The sequence below is a fragment of the Eulemur rufifrons genome, chromosome 29 (assembly GCF_041146395.1).
Source record: "Eulemur rufifrons isolate Redbay chromosome 29, OSU_ERuf_1, whole genome shotgun sequence".
Taxonomy (NCBI): Eukaryota; Metazoa; Chordata; class Mammalia; order Primates; family Lemuridae; genus Eulemur; species Eulemur rufifrons.
In genome coordinates, this window is record NC_091011.1 from 52,532,460 (window position 1) to 52,557,165 (window position 24,706).

General features: G+C 33.8%; 1 protein-coding gene across 2 annotated transcripts in view; it reads left to right on the top strand.

Moving 5' to 3' along the window:
• Nucleotides 1-24,706, top strand: part of SEMA3D (semaphorin 3D) — a 202,284-nt gene that overhangs the window by 82,838 nt on the left and 94,740 nt on the right. For both annotated transcript variants that reach the window (XM_069461870.1, XM_069461871.1), the window contains exon 3: nt 7,844-8,004. In XM_069461870.1, coding sequence (XP_069317971.1) covers nt 7,844-8,004 — 161 coding nt within the window. The remainder of the gene's footprint in view (nt 1-7,843; nt 8,005-24,706) is intronic.

The window sequence follows — 24,706 nt, forward strand, 5'->3', positions numbered from 1 at the left end:
CTCTCAACTCTTTCTGAGAAAGTTTATTCTGTCATGACATTGCTCTTTTAGAAATATACTAGATAGTTATAAAACTAACCTTTTTTATAGATCAACAGGCAAAATTATCACAGCAAAGCTTTTGAAATTTAAAAGGGCTCAGTTCTACTCAAAGTATGAATTTGAAAGGATTCATAACTAAAAATTATGAGTCTCACACTGATGGATTATGTAAAGCATCCACTATTGAAAGCTAGCCAAATAAGATTAAATCTGTGATTTAAAAGTATGGATGTGGGTGGAAATGTGACAGTGTTAAATTGCCACACTCTGCTCCACATCCTGTCCTGGCAAGAAATGGATGATATAATAGGCTTTATTTGTTTCTAATTTATGATACCTATGTGGTATCATCTGATTTATTATTACACAGATATTGTTCTAAGACCTAATGAACAGGATGATCTCCAATATTCCATTGGAGAAGAACAAATGAGAATTTGATTTTGACTGTTATTGTTCTTTCTGATTTGAACTTGCATGTGCAAGAAAACTGTTAGGCATGGATATTTCACCTAGGAAAGCAAGTGATAATATGATGTATACCTGTAATTTTGAAGGGATCTTTTGTAGAGATTTTAGGTTTGACTAATGTTTCTTTATATGCTTTGTATCATCTCAGCAGTTAGCTAAGGGGACTAAATGTACAGAAGTAGAGAATAACAGGTATTTTTGTGTGGGTGGAGGTGAGCTATCTTGATAACCAAAATCTTTTTACATGATCTCAAGCTTCAGAAAACCTGTTGGAAATCAGGTGGGGCTAATTTAAGATGAGTGAATTTTCCAAGGTTAAATCCAAGGGAGAATCAACATGCCTTGCCTTGGACAAAAGGCTGTAGCCAAAACATTTCTGGAAACAATAGGAAGAAGCTTTGAAGAAACTCTGTAGAGGGGATCTTAGGATACCAAATCGGAAGGAAAAGCCCTGAGAATTCAGAGATGGGGAGGGAGCTGAATTTAGGGAGAAGGCAGCAATAGAAAGGAGACTGATAGTGTTAAAGACAAACTTCTTTACTTAGCTTTTCAGAGAACACATTAGATATCCGACTATACTCAAAAAATCTTAGAATAGCCCTACTGATATAACTGCTATTTCCTGGAGGAAAAAGAAGAGTAGGTGGGGCAAGAATTTGTGCTAAATATTCTGAAATGGCAGGGAAAGGTGACTGGGTTTTGATCTGGATCTATTTTTAACTGTAAGCATTCTCTGCTGAGGAATTTTATTTCTTAGAATAAAGTAGATTAGAATTTGACTTTATCTAAAGCTGATTTTCTTTTTTCCCTATGAATTTCTTCCTTTAATAACCTTAAGGTTTTTTATTAAAAATAATCTTACAATTAAGTGGTGTTTTTTTTTTTTTTTAAAGGATGTGGGAATCCATTTTTTAGCTATGTAGTCTTCTCGTGAGAGAAACTGACAGCTCCACCCAGTTCAGGATCTCTGGCAATAAATCCAATATTTCAAGGGTATGGGATCTTGTTCATTTAACAGTCAAACACTGAGGAAGTCTGTGTTGCCTAATCCTAAATTTATTAGATTCAATATGACTAACCACTCCCTTCCTTTTTGGGATGAAAAGGAAGAATGTAGACCATCAGGTCAAATGTTTCTTCAGGCTGAATGACCAATTGTATTAAGGGATACTAAAAGAGAGATACAAAGAATTCTTTTTAGAGCAAAAGTTTATTTCAAGTAGGAGCAGGGAATACCTTGTCTTTAGCCTTTCCCTTAAATGGGGGAGTAGCTGGATGTGAGTGAGGAGATTCATTGCTGCTGGACTCCACTACTAAGAGAAAATTGGTTATGTGAAGCCCACTTAACCATTCTAGACCTCACTGAATTGATAACATGTGAGTCAAACAAGATCATTGATAAGATTTATTTTTAACTAATAGCTCTAATTGTTTCTGTTCTTCTCAAAGGTTTGAGACCACATGATGCTAGAAACCAGAGCAGCAATAGACAGAAGATAAATGAATGATAGTTTGTTATTTATGTCCTCAATTTTAACAAAATGAAAAAAGAGGGTTCTAATGTTATAGACTCATTTGGTTTCTCTACCCACACTTGGAGATTTAAAAAATTGAAGTATCATTGTTAAGCTTGCTAAAGGAAGTATAGATAAGTTCTTTCCATTTTCCTACTAGAGATACTGAATGGCCTACTACTTTAAGTACTATTGTCCTTTGTCATAGGTATATTTTTATTTGTGTTGTGGATGAGTATTTCTTCTCCACTAGACTGCAAGTCCTATCAGGGCAGGCATGTGTCAAACTTGTTAGTTTATTTTCAACATGTGCAAAGTAACTGGTGCTCTTAGATGAGTCAGTCATTGCCTGCAAACGTCAAGTTTTAGGATAGTAACTCACTTTGTTGGTGCTAGAAATGACAAATTATTTTAAATATGGTTGTTGACTACATGTGGAAAACATACAATTTTCCATGTGACTTTTGGTAAGAGATCTAGAGATGTTGATGTAGACTACACACACTCTCTTCAGAAAAATGCACACATATATACAAACATGAAAATTTCATGTTTATAGGAACTAGAATCCTCAGAACCATCTTGTTGTCCCATAAGGTTTATTGATGAAGGGTCAAGACACCTTCTCTGTGTCATCCTTCCATCAAAATCCATACTATGAAATTATTATATTCAAACAAGTAGAATAAATGAAAAATAATATCTTGGCTTCATTAATTTTGGAAATAATCAAATTATACATTTTTCCAAGAGTATATTGCTAGAAGAAAAATGGAAATTTGAATGCCTGTATGATTGAGTGAGATTACAAACTGGAAACAAGGTAGTAGAGAATGTACCCCTAAAAGGAACAGTTAGAAGGAGTGATTATAGTGGATTAGGTCAAAGGTTTAAGTAGATAGAACAAAGTCATTTAGGACCTAGAGATCCCAAGGAAGGTTGGGGCTGGTTAACCAACCACAGAGCAGGCCTCCTCTGACTGGCACATGTGAAGCAACACACTCACCCTTCTACCCAAGGAAAAAACTAATCTTCCTGTCCAAAAAGATTAAAAACTATGGAAAATCACATACCTGAGAATTTCCACTTCAGGAAAAAAAAAAAAATAAACCTCTGAAGTATATTGCAAAAATGTTAGTCTTCAACTTTCAGAAGTTTGCACCCAGCAGAGCCAGCATTCATTTCTGATTCCCAAAATCCAGAGATCTTAGCTTTAGGTGTTAAGAGACATGCTCTGGAATTATCTTTTTTTTTTTTTTTTCCCTGGGTTTTGGTTGATGATTCTGTGAAAACAAAAATGACTTTGCTTGGTTTGGCAGACATGCAAGAAAGATAAGCTGATTGGGGAAGAGGGAACCTGTTCCAATATCTGTCCCAAGGTCTTTTCATAATGTGTGTGTCAGCCTGAGAAATTTTCATATGTAATGCCTCAGTCTAATTATTTAGTTTGGCTATATGCTTTAATCCTTTTGATGCTAGCATTGTCACAAGGCAACATTAAATCATTTGGAATGATAACACCCTAGGTTATTTTTGCAGCTGTTTTTCCTTGTCAAGTTTGTTTGAAACTAGACCCAATAGGATTGGTTATGGTGAAAGAAAAGAAAGCAAGTGACTATGTCAACTTTATATTTATTTTCCTTCCTGTATAAGTAGAAACAAAAAAATGAAATACATAGTTCTTAAACATCCTCCTCTCATTGCCACAATTCAAGGACTCCACATATTTGAGTAAATTCTGGATGGTCTTCCTGACCTCACCTTTCCCTATTCTCATCCATCCTGAGCACTTCAGCCAGGCTTACCTTTGTAACATTCAGCTATGGTCTTTATCAGTTTTCTGAATAAAAATTTTTGGTGGCTTCCAGTCACCTGTGTAATAACCAAACTCCCCAGCCTGCCTCCTTAGCATCTGACCATCTAGATGCTGCCTTTATGTCTACTCTCACTTCTCACTGCCTCCATGTATCCTTTATGTTCCAGCATACCACATTTATTCAGTCCTACAAATATTTATTAAATGCTTTATTTGTCTCAGACTCTTAGCTAGGAGCTGAGGATTCAATGATGATTAAGACATGGTCCTTCCCCTGAAGGAGCTCACACTCCAGAGTCAGAGACATATTAAAGCGCAGTGTGTAAGTGCAACATGTGATGATATGTGCCTCTGTACATTCTAGTGGTTTTTCTGCCTGGAATGAACTTTCCTTTATATATTTCCTGTCAAAATTCTATCTGTTCTTCAAGACTGCTCAAATATCACCTCCTTTTAGAAGGTGATACACAATTAGTTACTTGAAATATTTGTTAACATTTTATGTAGACTTCTATTATAATTTATTTCACATATGTTGTGTTTTGTATACATATCTGTTTCCACACTGATCTATGAGCCCCTTACATGCAAAGCTCACTAATCCCAGAACCTTAACACCATAGTCAATACTCAACACAAAAAAAATTCTAAAAAATATTTGTGGAATGAGTAGCATTTCAGTATTATACTAGTATCATAAAAAATATAGAGATGTTCTCATCTTCCTAACTCTGATTTAATGGAAGATGAGATAATATGTTTTTGAAATGTAACTTATTTGGCCCAAAGCAGAGTTTAATAATCACATTCAAAATAATAATATTTTCCTATCTACCAGATATTATTCTAAGATCTTTATATAAATTACCCACTTTGATCATCATGAGAACTATATGAGTTGGGAAATATTATGATTTCCTTTTTATAACTTTTGTATAGACTTCAAAAAAAACATCATCATCACTATAACTGCTCATGGATACATAGCTCTTGCGAAGTGCTAGGCACTATTCTAACACTGATCATATATTAACTCATTTATTTCTCACAGCAGCATGATTCATTACATAGTTTCTATTATTATCCTCATTTTATATATGAGGATATATATATATATATATCCTCATATATAAAATATATATATATATTTTATATATTATATATATATAATATATATATATTATATATTATATATAATATATAAATATATTATATATATATATATATATATAAATATATATATATATATATAAACTGAGGCACAGGTTAAGTGACTTATTCTTGGTTACACAGCCGGTGAGTTGTGAGGCCAGGATATGACCTGGTAGACTGGACCTACAGCTCATACTTTTACTCATTATGCTAAGTAATGTTTCATTTTGTAATTAGTACTGCAATGCATAATTCAAAATAATGGATTATTATTCATAGGTACTTGAAATAACAAGGATTTAGATCATATAAGCTACTTTCCTCTACCAGTTGAATCAAAATAAACTCCTGGGAATTCCCATAGGATACTTTTGATTTTGCCCATTTCAATCTTTGTTAAATAAGAGAAATCCCATGGAAAATACAGAATTGCCTAATTGAATTAAGGTTTATGTGAAATGCATTCTCTTGTCAAGGCTTTAGATTATATCTGTTTTAGCTATTCTCTTGGTTCCATTATTCTCTTCTCAGTTCTACTTTATGATCAGTATGGTAAGTTTGTTGGATATTAGCTCTGCAAAAATAAGCTTACTGCATTTGAAGCTGCTAAAAAATATTATACCATTGGGTCTCTGGTCTGAAAAGCAATTAAAGTTATATTTAGCTTAATAGAAAAATAATTAGTATAGACTTCAGACTTCCATCCCATGTACACAAAGCATGACCAATAAATATTAATAAGATATTTATGTTTGGGAAAGCCATACTCACTTGAGATTTCAGATATTATCTTATCTTCTTTAGCATTCTGACTTTTGCTCTGTCAAAACTAAGGCAGGGATCCAGCTTAGAAACTAAGGGAAATATATTCACCCATTGTAAAGCAAAGAAAAAAAAAATTGAAGGGAATTCTCAAAATATAAAATAATAATAAAGTCCACAGCTGATGGATGAAATATAAAGCCTTTAAATTTAAGAGACTCAAATATCCATTTTACAGATGTTGAAACTGCCATGATACTTTTTAGAAGTATCTTGATGCCTATTTATAAGACATTATCTCTTTTTGCCTTTCTCATCAATTAATAATAAATTACCTTAAAATAATGAATTAGTGTCAAAGTCTGGTAACATATAATGGACTATATAAATGGTGAATTATATTATTACCATATTGGTATTCAGTACTCTAGGATTTTAGAAAATGAGATGGTATTGTAAGTACTTGGGGTAAAATCTTATTGAAAATATTTGGGTTCCTTATAGGAGTCACATTTATAAATGAAACAAAGAATTGGGACCTATAGAAAAGTATCAAAGTATCAAAAGTACAGAGACTGGAACTCTGATTCAATTATCAATTTTGCCACTACATAATTTTGACTTTTAGGGCATGTGACTTCACCTCAAAGGGATTAAATACTTTCATTTATAAAATTTTGAATTTGTAGTAATTGATTTTCCAGCTTTAAAATTCTGATTCCATTATTAATTCAGGGTCCTATCTCTTTCAGAATCCATTTGCTTGGATTTAGCCTCTTTGCATCTCTTGTCACATGTGTGAAACAGAAATAGTATAATCCTTCAAATACAGGCATCCATCTAAATACCATCAAGAGTAGGAAAGATAAAAGACAAGCCAAAGACTGGAGAAAATATTTGCAAAAGACACACCTGATAAAAAGACTGTTATAGCAGCAAAATTCACAATTGCAAAGATGTGGAAACAACCCAAGTGCCCATCAATACATGAGTGGATTAATAAAATGTGGTATATGTATATCATGGAGTACTACTCAGCTATAAGAAATAATGGGGATACAGCATCTCTTATGTTTTCCTGGATAGAGCTGGAACCCATTCTACTAAGTGAAGTATCCTAAGAATGGAAAAACAAGCACCACATGTACTCACCATCAAATTGGTTTCACTGATCATCACCTAAGAGCACATTTAGGAATAACATTGATCGGGTGTCGACCAGATGTGGTTGGTGGAGGGGATGGGTATATACATACATAATGAGTGTGATGCGCACCATCTAGGGGATGGACAAGCTTAAAGCTCTGACTCAGGGGGGTGGGGGGGAGGGGCAATATATGTAACCTAAAGTTTTGTACCCCCACAATATGCTGAAATAAGAATAAAAAAATAAAAAATAAATTTTTAAAAAGTGGTACTTAAAAAAAAATAAGAATGTGAACACGGGGTTATAAAATATTTTGTATTTAATTGGGTATTTACATATTTACATTCACTTTAATATCATGTATTTTTCATACATAAAATATTGTGTTGGCCGGGTGCAGTGGCTCACGCCTGTAATCCTAGCACTCTGGGAGGCCGAGGCGGGTGGATCGCTCGAGGTCAAGAGTTCGAGACCAGCCTGAGCAAGAGCGAGACCCTGTCTCTACTATAAATAGAAAGAAATTATCTGGCCAACTAAAATATATATAGAAAAAATTAGCCGGACATGGTGGCGCATGCCTGTAGTCCCAGCTACCTGGGAGGCTGAGGCAGGAGGATCACTTAAGCCCAGGAGTTTGAGGTTGCTATGAGCTAGGCTGACGCCACGGCACTCACTCTAACCCGAGCAACAAAGTGAGACTCTGTCTCAAAAAAAAAAAAAAAATAAGTAAATAAATAAATATTGTGTTAATAAAGTACAAATACATCTATTTCTAAATGAGTATATGTAAACTGTAATTGTTTGCATATATCTGAATTGGAGCCTTCATGCTGTATATAGGCACTTACAAAGTGGTATAATATGTATATTGAAACAAGTAAATATTTTTCTTATTAAGAATTTTTTCTTCCTTTCCTTCCTTCTTTTTCTTCCCCATAGACTTGCTGCTTTCAAACAGCTGTATTCCCTTTTTGGGTTCATCAGAAGGACTGGATTTCCAAACCCTTCTGTTAGATGAAGAGAGGGGCAAGCTGCTCCTGGGAGCCAAGGACCATATCTTTCTGCTCAGTCTGGTTGACTTAAACAAAAATTTTAAGAAGGTCAGTTTATTTATATATACAGTTGATTGAATTCATTTATTTTCATCTGTGTTCTGTTTTGTTTTAAGTGACTCAATATTAAATGTAGTAAGTCATTTACATGTCAAAAACATTAAAAGAACAGATTGCCTCATATACATTTTAGATTTTTATGGATTTAAGTACATATGCATGTTCTTTATTAAGAGTGAGTGTAATATTAATATTAAAAGCTTTGAAAGTATAAATGAAAAACTTCAAAAATTAGTAAATATGTACTAGGTTGTACAACAGAAATGCAGAGTTTTGAACTGAACAAATGACAAGTGACTTATTCAGCAAGAATAAACATTTATAAATATAGTAATTGTTGTAAAATTAAAATTTTATTAACTTTCAATTAACAATTAACCATACCTTCAACTGACAGTTTGACTGTGGTGATGTTTTAATATCATACTGCTCATACAGTTTTCTCCACACTCTTATTTCACATCTGAACAGATTTCTTTTATGGCCCAATCACTCTCAGCTAGAGATTAATAATGCCCCACAATGGGCTCTGTAAGAACAATATTACCACTAAAAAGAAATATATACCAGTTGTTTAAAATCCAAAAAACAGTTGCTACTTTTCCCTACATTTACAAATAGCAGTGTGAAACCCAGAGGAAAGAGTGCCACACTTTAGATTTTATCAATTATTATTATCTAGTACTTTAGCAAATATCAATGTCTATGCAAGCAGACATAGATACTAAGATTGGCAGTGATTGAGTGATTGAAGAGAAGTCATAATATATGTCCTACCTGGATCTATGAGGCATCTTCTATTGTTATTTTTTAACTATCTTTTTCAGAAGCATTGCAAAAGAAACATGAGGAGCTATTCCAATAGCTTCAGGTCAATAGTTCCCAATATTGAGTTCTTCCTATTCAAAAAAGAGCTGTGTACAGGTCATTCTAAGACCTTGAAACTTTATATAGCATTCATCTATAATGACAAATTTAACTTAACCCTTTAATCATGAGATGTATTTAATAACCAAATATCAGATGCTCAGTTATGAGTGTTACTTGTTCCAAGAGCTTTAGTCTGCATAGGCAAAATATTTATCTTCAGGTGTGTTAATATTGCTAAATTAATCCCTGTATTTCAACAATAGTTTTTGCTTTTTAATCATTCAATTTTTAAGTAGTTCTTCTATACTTTTTTAAGTCCCACCAAAGAAAAGGAGTCATTTCTTATGAATATTTAGACTTGATAAGGAAATAATCGTTGAATGCGAATGTATTTGCATGCATTTCATGTAATCTGTGTTTCTAGAAGAAAAAAGTGAGGGCTAAAATATTGCCAGTAGTTGTTCTCAATTTCACACTTAGAAACCCATAAGATTATCTTTTAAAAAAATAAAGTTATCCTATAGCCTGGATATTGTTGAGTAAGACAGTATAACCAGTTGATTAGGTACTAGAATTTGAAAAGTTTGCCCTCCATTCTAACATTGTAGCTCCACTGCATTTTTTCTTAAGGCTGTATTTTTTTTCTTCAGGAATTTCTTTTAAAGTACTCATATTCTAGGAGAGGCAATCGATGTTATCAAGTAATATCTCAATTGTCAGTAAATATCTTAGTAGAGAATGACAGTTCTTATGAAAGAGGCCAAAGAAAAATGTTAATCTTTGCAGTTTCCCTTTAAGAGATACTACATAGTATAAAAGGTATTTTCCCAAATATGTCTCAGTTTTAATATAACTGCAAAAAGCAATTCATACTTTTAAGGGAATTTGTTCATGTTCTGTTCTCTGCCTTCAGGGATTGGAAGAAAAAGTCTATTTATCTGAACTGAATGTATTAGATCATTGCTTAAAATAAATGCTGATAGAATAACTTCCTTCTTTGACTATTTTAAGCAAATCTCTCTTTGGCCATATTCCATGCTTGAAATGTGCTAATATGTAATAAAGTAAATGTTTATGCAATACCAATTTCTCTTATGATGTTATTGAAATAAATGGTTATTTGAATACATTATAAAGTTAGATACTTTCTACATAACTGATATTTTTTATATCTCTATAAAATGGATAATTGATAAGAGGATTATGTATGCAAAAGTAACAATTTATGTTTATGTAGGTATCCACCATTCCAATTTATATAAATCACTCCAGTGCTAAAAGGTACTCCACAGTAGCAAGTAAGTGTCAAGATGTAGTACTTTAGCAGTGTTTAGACCTACGGGGTTTGCGTTGGCTCAGTGCCCTTCGGCAAAGATCCAAATTCCTCTGTGGAGAAAACCACACGTGTGGGGACTCTGAGGGGCTGAAGGGTGTCCTTTGTACTCTTTAGAGTTAAAGCAATCTACAATGCATAATAGAGTTATGAGTGACTGGTTGGGAATTATGTTCCCTTGGAAATTAAAAAAAAAATCTGTTAGAAAATACTTAATTGAAGTAAGCAAAATTGAGGATATATGTGTACTTGGAGTTTTTGTACAAACACTGCTGTGCCTATCTTATCATTCATCTCTGCCATGGGCATTTATTGTGGAATCACCAGAAATTATAGGAAAATCATTTACAAAATGAGTTAGGTAATAATTATTTAATAACACCTTTCTTATTATATTTACTCTTGTTCAGACTAGATTTTGAGTCTAGTACAGTGAATGGTGCAGGTATATGTTTAATAATTTGACAAATGACTACAGAAGACAGTCAAAATTAAATTTTTTGGAAACATTTCCACTTTCTAGAAAATAAAAATTAAGCAGACAAGTTTTGTTTTTTGGTTTTTTGTTTTTTTTTATTTTTGTTTTTATTTTGTTGTTGTTTGTTTGTTTGTTTGTTTGTAGCTCTCTGGCTCCTAGATAAGAGGGATGAGATTCTGGTCTGGTCTTGTTTTTCTCTTTTTTTTTCCTTTTACGTTGAGGGGAAGGACTGTTTTTATAGGGACTTTTTAGACAATGGCAAGTGTAATTGCACATTGCAAGTACATATCACTTCACGATTTAACTAGACTTTTCCAAAGTTGGTCTATAACGCCTCTCTTGAGTTGGGAAATACCCTGTGGACTCCTTTCTGGGACAGGTTCTGGACTGAAAATGCACATTGATTTGACATTCCCTTTCTCCAGCACTAGATCAAAATGCAGCAATCAGAACCAGCCAGAAGGGATCACATTTTGAGGGAAGAAGATGGATCTGAGCTGTACGGTGACTTTCAACACTTGTGTTGTAGGTTGAGTTCCCTCAGAAGCCAACTCCGAGATGAAGACTAGCTTGTGGAATATTTATTCTAAGGGAATGTTCTTGGGATCTACTCTGTGGGAGGGAAAGCTAAGAAATAGGATTAGGCAAAGGGAGACTTAACCTGTGATCCAATCCCAGCAAAAGGCTCAGCTGTCAGGCCAAACTGATAACATGGCAAACGTTTCAATGTATTTTTCTAGCATGAGTGATAATACCATAATTCAACTGAGTTTATCTTTTTCTCCTTTCTAATCCATTCACCACAACCATCAGACTTATCTTTAAAAAATTAAAAGTCTGATTATGTATCTCTCCCTTAGACAACTCTGGCAATTTTTCCTAGGAACTTGAATAAACTCCAGGCTTCTTAGCGTTGAGTCCTAAGGCTCTTCCCAGCCCATTTCTAGTCTATGTTTACAATCTCACTTTTATCTGTTCTTCACTGTTCCCTCGCTTGTACTCTATTTTCTGCTTCCCTTTCCCCCATCCCTCTCTTTCTTCTTTACTTTACTTTACTTTACAAATTATCCAGTTAATTTTTTCCAAAATAAATAATTTACTTTCAAATTCTGTTCCTTTCTTAAAGCTTCCTGGGATTTTACTTTCTTGCTCATCTCATTCCTCATTCTTGAAGGCATTTATGTAAGTTTACTCTTGTCACCTTTTGCTTTCCAAGGCTCCATCTGACCCTGAGGAGACTTAACAATTTTTTTGTGTTTACCGGAGCATTTTATATATTTATGCCAATGTCAGATGCCCTAGCTGATAACATTATCATTATTCATTTGTGTCAATATATCCTCATTCACATGATATGTTCCTTGAATAAGGGGATAATTTTTCTTGTATTTCTGATTCTCCTTTAGCACATAGCACAGTATCTTACACATAAAAGACACTAAATAGTGTGTTTCTTTAATTTTTTTAATTGGTGATTTTGTTAGTTTTCCTCTTTTGAGTGAGATAGCACTATATTACTCTTACCAATTAGCATGCTGTCAGCTTAGTATAAAAGACACCTATCTTATTTATTATATCATGCAACAAGAATAATGTCCAGAGTTGGAGTGGCTACAGAGATGAAAATATCATCTGCCTAACGATGTTATAGAGGACCCAGTTCTTTTTGCCTTTGTCTGCCATTCTTGGTGTTGGCATTATCCTTCGGTTGGTAGCAAGATGGCTGCAAGAGTTTTCATGGCTCACGTCCAAAGAAATGTAAAGGGAAAAAAATAATCACTTGTTATGTCTCTTTCATAAAAGTAAGAAAAACTTTTGCAGAACCCTCCCTTACATTTCATTGGCCAGAAATGCCTCAACCAATTCCCAAACCTGTAAGAGGGGTAGGGTAACTATGATTTGCTTGTATCAGTCATTTCAAGTGGAAGGAATGTTCAGGAAGTAATCAGATTGATCACTACACTTACAGACAGGGAGTAGAAAACAATCTTTCTTTAAAAGTAATTTACTTAGAGGACTGATTTTTTTTTTTCAGTTTAGCATATGTAGCCCAAGGAAAACATAAAAGTTTTCTCAACCCATCAAAAAGAAGAGTATTAATATATTTGCCTATTTGGAAATATTTATAAAGATTAGTTAGTTCTACAAGGAAATTGTATGGAAGAATTTATTTTTCTTTCAGGAGATAGCCTTAGAAAGTATTTATTGTCAGTAAAAACATCCTCAAAATAATGTATTTCATGGTAAAAATTGGAAAATCTGCTGACCTTTACAAATACTTCTCTTGCTTATGTAAAAGTTAATTTGATTCTGCAGAAGTTCTCTCTGATGGTTAATTTAATCTAAGCTTTATGAAATCTAGTCTGCTGCAGATCTCTTCGATTTGGTGAGACTGTATAAGTTTTTTCCTTTTAATATTGCTACTTTTGGGAGGGTGACATTTCTATGAAAGGGTAGTTTTTCATTTAGTTCAAAGAATTAAAGTATGCATCATTGTTCTTTAGTCATAATATTTAGCATTATCCACTAAATGTTTAATGTACAGAGAAAATATTTTTTAAAAAATCAAATAACTACATATGACTTAAGCATCGTTGAATATATTTCTTAGCAGAATTATATAAAAAATAATGCTGCCTTTATTGATTTGGTTTTTCAGTTTCTGAGGTTGAAACCAATGATATGTATTATAAAAGTAAAACGGGATATTTTATAAGATTGCACTTTAAGTAATTTTTTACTTTTGTCTTTGTATGTTATTATTTCTTTTTCACTTTTTCAACAAAAATCCATTGAGTGTCTACTACTGGCACTAAGAATATTATAATAGAATATAAAACTCACATCTTGTCATTGTTCATACCCTAATTAGGGAAACAAGGCCTAACATAATTACAAGACAAGTCAGAATATGTTAAAATGTCCAAAATAATTCCTCACATATGTTAGAAATCCAATGAGGGGAAAACAATAACATGCTTTGTATGGCTTTGAACTAGTTCAAGATGGATGAGTAAAATTTGTATTGGTATTAATTGGTTAATATAAAATAATTTGCATCTAAATTTGGAACTTGTGGTTTATTGTTTCCTTGTTGTTCAGTTAGGATGGGGAAAAACACGTTTGAGAATTGGAGCAGAAGAAAGTCTTTTTTTTCTCTTCTATGTGTAGATTTCTCAAAGTTCCAATTAATGGATCTGGATTTTCCTGCCCTATCCCTGAATATCCTACCCCATCTCTCCAGTCTGAGGAAGTACCTAAAAGAAGAACTCTAAAAGTCTTTGAGAAAGGTGGCTAACTGTGAATGGACATTTATATCTATTTATCATTCATTTTATAAGTGATGTGTTAGACACCTGTTCAGTGTAGGCATTATAATAATGCAAATGTTTGACATTTGTACAATATGGTTTAAGAACCTATGATTTCTAAACACATGATTCTAAACTACATAGTAGCTGTCACTTTGACTATAAGTGAACATTCTCTACCACAGCCAGACTTAAGTAGTCTTGGCAATAATTCATAAAATCCAGAGCCCTTTCTATGTAAACTTCAGGAGTAATATATACAAACTAAAAGTCTCTCTCTTTCTTTCTCTCTCTTTTTTTAATGGAGTCATAGTTGACAGTAAAAATAATATCCAATACGTTCTGTTTAGTTATGTTACTTAGTTGGATTTCTGACTTAATGAATTGTTGGGATCCTTCCATCTGAAAATGCTACTTATTTTGGAAGCAGTTCAAACCTACATGGGTGAAATGAGTCTTCAAACCAAGACACAAGCAACAAGTCACAAAGAGAATGATTTATTAAACTGAGTACTGCTTTTGTATCCATGTTATTAAGCATTTGTTTATTGATGTTCTCCCTTCCTTCTTTTCTTCCTTCCTGTCTTTTTTTTTTATTTCAAAATATTAATTAAGGGGGTACAAGTGTTTTTGTTACATAGATATCTTGTATAATGCTTAAGTAGGGGCTTTTGGTGTGCCCATCACCCGATATTGTTCATTGTACCCAATCAGTAACTTTTTATCCTACACCCCTTTTCTCCCCCCTCGCTGCTTCTTGGTTTCTCATGTCCTTTATATTGCTTTATGCCTGTGTATACACATCTATTAGCACCCACTTATTAGTGAAAATATATGGTGTTTGGTTTTCCATTCCTGAGATACTTCACCTTGGATAATGGTCTCTGCTTCCATCTAAGTTGCTGCAAATGACATATTTCACTCCTTTTTATGGCTGAGTAGTACTCCATGGTATATACATACCACATTTTCTTTATTCACTCATGAATTGAAGAGCACTTAGGTTAATTCCACATCTTTGCAATTGTGAATTGTGCTGTGATAAACGTTCGAGTGCAGGTGTCTTTTTCATAAAATGACTTCATTTCCTTTGGGTAGATACCAAGCAGAGGTATTGCTAGATCAAATGGTAGGTCTACATTTATTACTTTGAGGAATCTCCATACTGTTTTCCATAGAGACTGTACTAATTTGCAGCCACACCAATAATGTATAAGCATTCTTTTCTCTCTGCATTCATGCCAGCACCTATTAGTTTGTTTTTTTTTTTTTCTTTTTAATAATGGCCATTGTGATAGGGGTAAAGTGATATCTCATTGTATTTTTAATTTTAATTTCCCTGATGATTAGTGATGGTGAGCATTTTCTCATATGTTTGTTGGCCATTTGACTGTCTTGTTTTGAAAAATTTCTGTTCATGTCTTTTACCCAAATTTTGATGGGGTCGTTTGTTTTTGTTTCTTGCTGATTTGTTTGAGTTCTTTGAATATTCTGCATTTTAGTCCTCTGTTAAATGTATGCTTTGTGAATATTTTCTCCCATTTAGCAGGTTGCCTATTCACACTGTTGATTATTTCCTTTGCTGTGCAGAAGTTTTTGTGCAAATCAATAATTGTGATTTGCCACATAAACATAAACAAAAACAAAAACTGTATGATCATCTCAATAGATGCAGAAAAAGCATTCAATAAAATCCAGCATGCATTCATGATAAAAACCCTCAACAAACTAGGCATAGAAGGAACATAACTCAAACTTATAAAGTCCATATATGACAAACCCACAGCCAACATCATATAGAATGGAGAAAAGTTTAAAGCATTCCCCCTAAGAACTGGTATAAGACAAAGGTGCCCACTGTCACCACTTCTATTCAACATAATATTGGAAGTTCTAGCCAGAGCAATCAGACATGAGAAAGAAACATAGGACATCCAAATCAAGAAAGATGAGGTCAAATTATCCCTGCTTGTTAACAACATGATCTTGAATCTAGAGAACCCTAAAGTCTCCACCAAAAGACTCCTGGAATTGATAAATAAATTCAGCAAAGTCTCAGGTTATAAAATCAATGTACACAAATCAGCATTTCTATGTACTAATAATAGTCAAGTGGAGAGTCAAATCAAGGACTCAATACCATTCACAATAGCTACAAAAAAATAAAACACCTTAGACTATACTTAATAAAAGAGGTAAAAGATCTCTACAAGGAGAACTACAAAACACTGATGAAAGAAATCACAGATAACATAAACAAATGGAACAACATCCCCTGCTCATGGATTGGTAGAATCAACATTGTTAAAATGTCCATATTGCCAAAAATGATTTATAGATTCAATGCAATCCCCATCAAAATACCAGCATCATATGTCACAGATCTAGAAAACAATAATCCTTAGCTGCATTTGAAACCAAAAAAGAGTCCAAATAGCCAAAGTGGTCATAAGTAAAAATCTGGAGCAAATCTGGAGGCACCACATTAGATGTCTTAAAGTTATACTACAAGGCTATAGTAACCAAAACAGCATGCCACCGGTATAAAAGTGATGTAGACCAATGGAACAGAATAGAGAACCAAGAGATAAAACCATATACCTGCAACCACTGATCTTCAACAGAGCAGACAACAACATAACCTGGAGAAAGGAAGCCCTATTCAATAAATGGTGCTGGGTAAACTGGATAGCCAAATACAGAAGAATGAATCAGGACCACTATCTCGTGCCATATACAAAAATTAATTTAAGATGGATTAAAGACTTAACTGTAAGGCATGAAACCATAAAAATTCTAGAAGAATACGTAGGAAAAAACTCTTTTAGACATCAGTCTAGGCAAAGAATTTATGACTAAGACCCCAAAGGCAAATTTGGCAACAACAAAAATAAATAAATAGGACTTAATTAAATTAAATAACTTCCTTTTTTTTTCCAAATGGGTTGTAAAGGCAGGCAAGTCGAGTAATATGATATAAGCTTTCTCTGAGACCACAATTATTATTTATTTTATCTGCAAATCTAACAGTAACTGGCATGTGAACTCATGGAGTATAATAGTACAACTTTATTTTACCTTCTATAATCCCTTTCAATCTGTCCTGTGGGACTAGTTCTTCTCCTGGGCCTGTTTGATAACTCTAGCAGGACCCATGGCTTTCAAGGTCATTTAGGTAGTGCAGACAATTGCTGTCTAGAAATTAAAATGCAAATCTAATGTTATAAAATTTTCCACTTCATTTAAAATGGAACTACTTCCCCCTCTGCCTGTCTCTGCTTGGGTGTGCCATGTAAGGGAGGGGCCTGCCATAGGGACATGCTCACAGGTGGCTTCTCTGTTGACCCCCCCTCCTAGTGCTTTCTTTCCCCTAAGCTTGTTAAACACACTATATTATCCCTGCAGAGTCAAATCAGAAAAAAATAGGGAAGAAAGATGAGGAGTTTAGAGAAGTGTCTTCTCTACTGACATTGTCAGGGGGTATCACTTCTCAACTTCCTGGCCTTATTAGACATTTAAAGTTGACTTTTCTTTTATGGGCAACTTTGTGAGTTTTTGGAATTTCCCCTTTCTGGAGTTCTTTCCCTTGCAGTTCTTTGGATAAGGGTGACTGCATTTCTCCTCTGACTGGTATGGTCTCATTTTTTATCCTGAGACAGATTGCAGTAGCACCAGGTGTTAGCTTCTTAAGTCTTTTTACTGAACTTTCTTTAACAGGACCTAAGATGACCTCATGACATCCCATTTTTGAGCATGGCTCACATCTGTTATGTGGAAAGCCATTATGTACTTTTTCCTGGACACACTCTGGAAGTGCAGACTGATACCAATTTAGACATTAAGCCTGTTGTCTTTTTTCATTGCTGCTTGTCAATCTCTCACCCTTTAGATATCACCATCTACAATGTCCCACAAAAAGCATGATCCAGGGCAAGTGCTTCTTGAGTTTCCATCGAAGCCTTTGTACCTGCTCTTTACTTCTGGGGGTTGTAGGAGTCATGATACAGCTGTCTCAGAAGACATTAAAATTTTTCTGAAGGGGAAGAAACAACTTTCTAATCTCCAGTTTCCAACTGTTTTATAGCTTAGATATGGCTAAACGAGTCCAAATGATTCTTGTCCACCTACTTTGAAAGTTTTTGCATCTTTAGCTATCACTGAATTTTTTGCTTCAGTTTAAATTTCTCTTTTAAAATTCTGCTGTACTATCAAAGCCATAAAATAAGATCTCAAAAGAATGTTGTTTTACCTACAAATATCTTGGGCGAGCTCATTGTATATCATTCTTGAAGTATTCACATTAGGATCATAGAAGTAAACAAATGAAGAATGTTAATACTCTTATTCATATTATTTACCTTTGGGATATTAATAGCGTTAATCCAAACAATTTCTGATTTACACTTTGTTTGCCATGCTTTTCAGTAGTATTTCTGATGGGTTCCAGCAAAGCTAACCTATAACAAAGAATCCAGATAAAACATAATATAGAGAGCATTCCTTGGCCCATTTTTAAACAATTTTCAAATAGTTTCCTTTTATTTTGAGACAATACTTAATCATATTATTCTTTTTTATTCAATTAATTTTAAATATCTTTTCACTTCAAAGTAATACATATGGAAATTAAGTGTTATGTACAAAATGTTCAAAGAATTGCTATATTAGAAGTCAAAAGTGAAGATGCCCTTTAACTAGGTCCCAGATAAACCTGTTACCTAAACCTCTCCTTAGAGTGTTGAGGGGAAAAATCAGTATCATATTTAAATAGTTACGGTTTAAAGCACTTTGCATTTGTTTTTGATGAAAAAATACTTATCTTTAAAAAAAGTGTTTAGTGTAAAAATCATTAAATATACTTCTGGATAAAAAGGAACATTTTTACGGGTTTAAAAATGAGAAAATAATTTATCAACACAATATATGAATTTCATCACCTACCTAAAACAACTGAATATTTTCATTGAATGACCTGAGATAATTTCATTTCACCTTGCTAAAATAGCATTTAGGTCCCCATATCTATTTAAAACTTTACTGTTTTGGTTATTAAACCAGAGAGTAATCATAATTAAACATTGAGTAAAACTTAAAGCTAAACTACTTAAGCTAGAATTTGGACACTCTAAGATTGTATTTTAAATCAGAATGTGAAATAATTTTGGATTTATTAATATAAATAAGAGGTTTTTTCCTTCCACCTATCAATAGTAATGCAATTTTTATATTATATTTCTGTGTATTTAACATGAAAATTGGGTATGTAATTATAAAACTACAGATTACTTGAAATTCACCAAATGGCTTTATTTCTGAGGCTTTACATTGTGAAAAGAACTAAGCTAAATGAATTTGTACTTTTAAATATAATAATTTTCAATTGAATATTTAAACACATTTCTTTGCCTAACATGAAAAGGGCTTTGTTATTTCCTTTCCTTTAAGGAAGTCTAAAACAAGAATGTTTTCATACATGAGGATTCTGCACTTGCTTGTTTTATTTTGAGTATAAGCAGAAATACTTTCATAAAGCAGAATGACCTTCTGATTCCATTTCTATTAACTTGCTCTATGGCTGAATAAGACATTTCTGTTTAATGTTCTAGCCCGTAAGTCTATTATTTAGAGGAATAAGAATCAGAATAAATAACCTCTCATTTAAAATCAAGTTATTGATAAAAAATTATGATCCTTTTTATTTTTATTTAATACTTGAAATTAAGAAAATATAAGCAGTTGAATACCATGTGGACAATCTAATAAATTAACTTTTGGTATAAGGCACCCTGCTTAGTTTCATGGTGATTAATCTGTTCCTATTGCCTGCCAAGCACATGCTGTCTAGTAATCACAGAGGTAAAACAATCAACTCCTTCATGGATGTGCTGGCTTCTCAGCCTGGGTGCTGATGTGCAAGTCCCATCTGGTCACTGTAATGGACGGTCAGGATGTTGTCAGACTGCTCAGACTCCTGCCAGAATCTGACAAGAACTACTTCTTTGTCTCTAGTTCTAAGGGAAACTCTCTGTAGGTCACTTTTCAATAAACAATTATTGAGTGCTCACTATGTATATGGTACTGTGTCAGCTGCTACAAAATGTAGGAAGCAGCAGCAATGTCCCTTGATACTGGACGTCAGTAATCACTAAACTTCAGTGAGTCATAAACTCCTTTAAGTATATCATGGAGGCTATGAACAGTATTGATTTCAAAAATTTGAAATCCATCCACAAGAATGACTGGACTACCAGGTCTAAATTACTGACTCATTAGTATAATTCTTAGAATTTAATTTGTATGGTATATTCGCATTTCTATCTCTTTCATGCAATGCGTGACTGTTGAGGCTCTGCTATACTCCTGCAACTCTTTTAGATGCTGGGAATATAGTGGGGAATAAAACAGTTTAGGACTCTGTTCTCACAGTGCCTCTAATTTGGGGGGAGGGGGTTGATAGAGAAGAAGAAACAGAAACACATAAAATATCATTTATTGTTACATGTTATTTTTAAGATGGGGTAGTATTCCTGCAAAACCACTTCAGATTGGTTATCAGAGAAAGCCTTTTTGGGGAGATGATAATAAAATTGACACTATTTATAAGAAAGGATCATTCAGAAGAGGTCAGATATATTTCAAGTAAAGCAAGCTCTACCTGAAGGATAATAATGACATAATATTTGAAAGAGCATCTAATGTCGACATATAGTAACAGCTCAATAAATGTTACTGTAAGTTTTGTTCAAATGGGTATTGACTTGGTACACGTGATGATCTGTGTTTTAAGGCTGGGCCACTGAGACTCGCAGCTACCTAAAGTCACAAACCAACGAGTGGTGTAGCAGGGACTCAGACTCACATCTTCTAATTCCACTGCATTTCATTGATCTTTACAGCTAGAAAAAGGTCCCAAACTAAATCTACTTGCAAAAAAGAAAGTTCCAGATGGATGTGATAAGCACAAGTATAATAGAAGACAGAGAAGTTGGGTGGAAGAAGGCTAAAATGCAAAAGAGGCTTTTGAGCTGAGTCTGGAAAAAGAAGAGGGAGACAGTTATTACCCACGGCTTCATAAAGGAGGCTACATAGGCAGATTGTGGGGAAAAGCACGTTAGACTCTATGCTTGGAACTTTGTCTGCTGTATTGAAGGAGATTTTCTTGGAAAACTTGTAGCCCTGTCCTTCTATGTTAATCTAAAAAGAAATTTATTCTTTGAGAACTTAAACTTCCCTTCTGTAACAATTTCCATCTAGGCCATTTCCAATTATGGAAGCTTTCCATTTGTTGCTCCTGTCCTTATTTTACAATACCTCATTCTTCAAGCTCAGATCTCTTGCCTCTCCCTGTCCTTGAAACCCAGACTGGCCATTGTTCCTTTAGAGTTCAAATCCTTGTACCATATAGCATTTAGAGTGATATTTTTTTTTCCAATTTCTTTACAACCATTCAAAAACTTGTATCCTGTTCTTTGATAGAGATGGCCACTATCTCTAGGGTTCTGAATTTTTGTCTTTAATTAGGTTTTATGAACAAGTTGAAGCTTCCTCTTGTGTGTCTCACTCAGTTGTTTTGACATCACCGAATTAGGCCAAAGGGAATTTGACTGACCTTGCACTTGCTAACTTGAGTCAATTAACTTGCTTCTCTAAAGATGAAACAAAGAGTAGATATAATTAGAATTTCCTTCGGATGTTGTTATAAGGTCTTATCATTATTTGAATGTTTCTGTAACTTGCCTAACGTTAAATAATTAAAAATAAATTGTCTGACATTTTCACCTTACTAAATGATAACTGGTAATGAATTATATAAATTGTGACTGAAACAATACTTGTTAGGGACATTGTAGCATTTTATTTGTGAGTTCCTCCTGAATATTTTTTTCAAAGTGAAGTAAAATTGCTTCAAAAAACAGGTAAACAAAAAATGGTTTTGGATTTTGAATAGAGATAAGCAAATGAAATCAATATAAGATAACTAGATCATGGGTTGTATTTTTAAATTCGTGCAGCTTCCACTATATTTTTATAAGTAAATTGTTATTAAATCTCTTTTAAAATGTGTTTATTTTTTTTTTATTTATTTATTTTTTTTGAGACAGAGTCTCACTCTGTTGCCCAGGCTAGAGTGAGTGCCGTGGCGTCAGCCTAGCTCACAGCAACCTCAAACTCCTGAGCTCAAGCGATCCTCCTGTCTCAGCCTCCCGAGTAGCTGGGACTACAGGCATGCGCCACCATGCCCGGCTAATTTTTTTTATATATTTTTAGCTGTCCATATAATTTCTTTCTATTTTTAGTAGAGGTGGAGTCTCGCTCTTGCTCAGGCTGGTCTCAAACTCCTGAGCTCAAACGATCCGCCCACCTCGGCCTCCCAGAGTGCTAGGATTACAGGCGTGAGCCACCGCGCCCGGCCATAAAATGTGTTTAAAATGTAACTTTGTGACATCCGAGCATAAGTAAGGAGGCACTGGAGAAAATTTTTATTTTATTAAAATAATCTCTTTCCATACTGGTACTCCATATTCTTTAACTCTAAAAGAAATATATACACACACACGCACACACACACACACACACACATATATATATACACACACACACACACAAATTTTTTAGAGGATAAATTTTGAAACTTCCAGGTGTAATATGAAAAGATTAATACTTTAAAAATAATCAATTGTGAAATATTATAAAGGCAACATAAAGATACTAACTTAACAGTCAATAAATTATAGAATATGGGGACTGGCTTATCAGACACACTTGGTTTACAATGTTAATTCATAAATTATCACTTCCAAGTGAAGAAATTTTATAAATTTATATTTTTCTGTTTCTCACCATCATCTTTTACCAGCAAGATCTATAAGAATTAGCATTTAAATTAAAACCAGTTTGCAAACTCTAGTTGTTTAATAATGACTCAATTACTAGTTATTAGTAGTTACACTTTGGATAATTAAGCTGAGAGGAATTCTTGGGTTCATCTGGATCCACAGAGATTTCCTTTTAATTTCTGATGTCTGCCCTGCATGTGGGTGGAGAAAGCAGCAGTGAGCTTTCTAAGTATTTATAATGCTTGATATGAAAACTCTAAGGTCCCAAAGATCACTGTCCATCAAAAGGATAGCCTTAAAATCTGTACATGATACAAGGTTAGTTAAGAACTAGTGTTGGCTGGGCGAGGTGGCTCAGGCCTGTAATCCTAGCATTCTGGGAGTCTGAGGTGGGCAGATTGTTTGAGCTCAGGAGTTCGAGACCAGCCTGAGCAAGAGCGAGACCCCATCTCTACTAAAAATAGAAAGAAATTATATGGACAGCTAAACATATACATATATATAACTTAGCTGGGCATGGTGGCATGTGCCTATAGTCTCAGCTACTCGGGAGGCTGAGGCAGAAGAATTGCTTGAGCCCAGGAGTTTGAGGTTGCTGTGAGCTAGGCTGACGCCATGGCACTCTACCCCGGGCAACAGAGTGAGACTCTGTCTCAAAAAAAAAAAAAAAAAAAAAAGGAAAGAAAAGAGCTAGTGTTGTTTAGGAATATTTCAGACCAATTAAAATAGGACAATTATGCAAGTGGCATCTCTGCTTTTGATATGACTCTCTTTGATAAGCGAAGGGGCAGTATCTGTGCGTGACTTCCTAAGGGAATAGTAAAACTGCATCTTTTAGAAACGGATATTTGCTTTGTTATGTCCTGTTTATTGCAACTTTTAATATATGGTCAATACCTTGTGTTTTTAAGACACTAAAGTGTATGAAAATTTATATGGCAATTTATTGGTGATAAATTCAGGAAGCAGCAAGAATACTAATAATCACTACCACAAAACTGTTCACATTACCTAGCAATCAAGATGTTTGACCTTTTATAGATATTGTGGACATTGTATTTTTAGGTGTATGGTATGAATTCTGTCTAATAGTGATGCAATCCCAAAGTGTCCTGATTAGGTCACTGAAATAATTGAAGGATCATAGGTACCTCTTGGACTTTTGTACAAACCATGCTGAAACTAGAGACTATGTATGAAATATATATTATTCTATACCCAATCAGAGTTAACATCTCTATCTTTCCCTTTATGTATCTGTATATGTCTCTGTCTCTCTCTCTTCTTTGCTTTTTCCCCCTCCACATCTACCCACCTACACACACAATAGAAAAAGTGGAATGCTATTTTATATATATATATATATATATATATGTGTGTGTGTATGTATGTGTGTATTGTACATTATATATGTCACTTCAAAAGCTTATTGAATAACAAAATTGCCACTTGAATGTATTTTTTCCAACTCTAAGTAAAAATAAGGTTGTATTTTAAAAACTTTTTTGTGTTTCGATTGAACTAAGGAAAATTCTGTTTCTTTAAGTTCTTTACCAATTAAGAATCAAAAGGAATATTTTTTAAAAATAAGTCCTTTATTCTAATGACTAGGTGGCTTGTAAAAGAAAATCCCACCATAAATCATAATTAAAATGACATCTTTTAAATATTGGCACAACTACAATGATACTTATTCTCTTCTAAGTAAATGTTTAGAGTCTGGAAGACAATCAGATATCTTGTAGATTGCTGTTATTTAAGGTAATTCTGTTTGTGCTTCCTGAATTCATGACAGCATTGTGTCAAAATAAGCCAATATATAATCTCAATAAATCCTTATTTTGAAGGTTTGAATGTTACT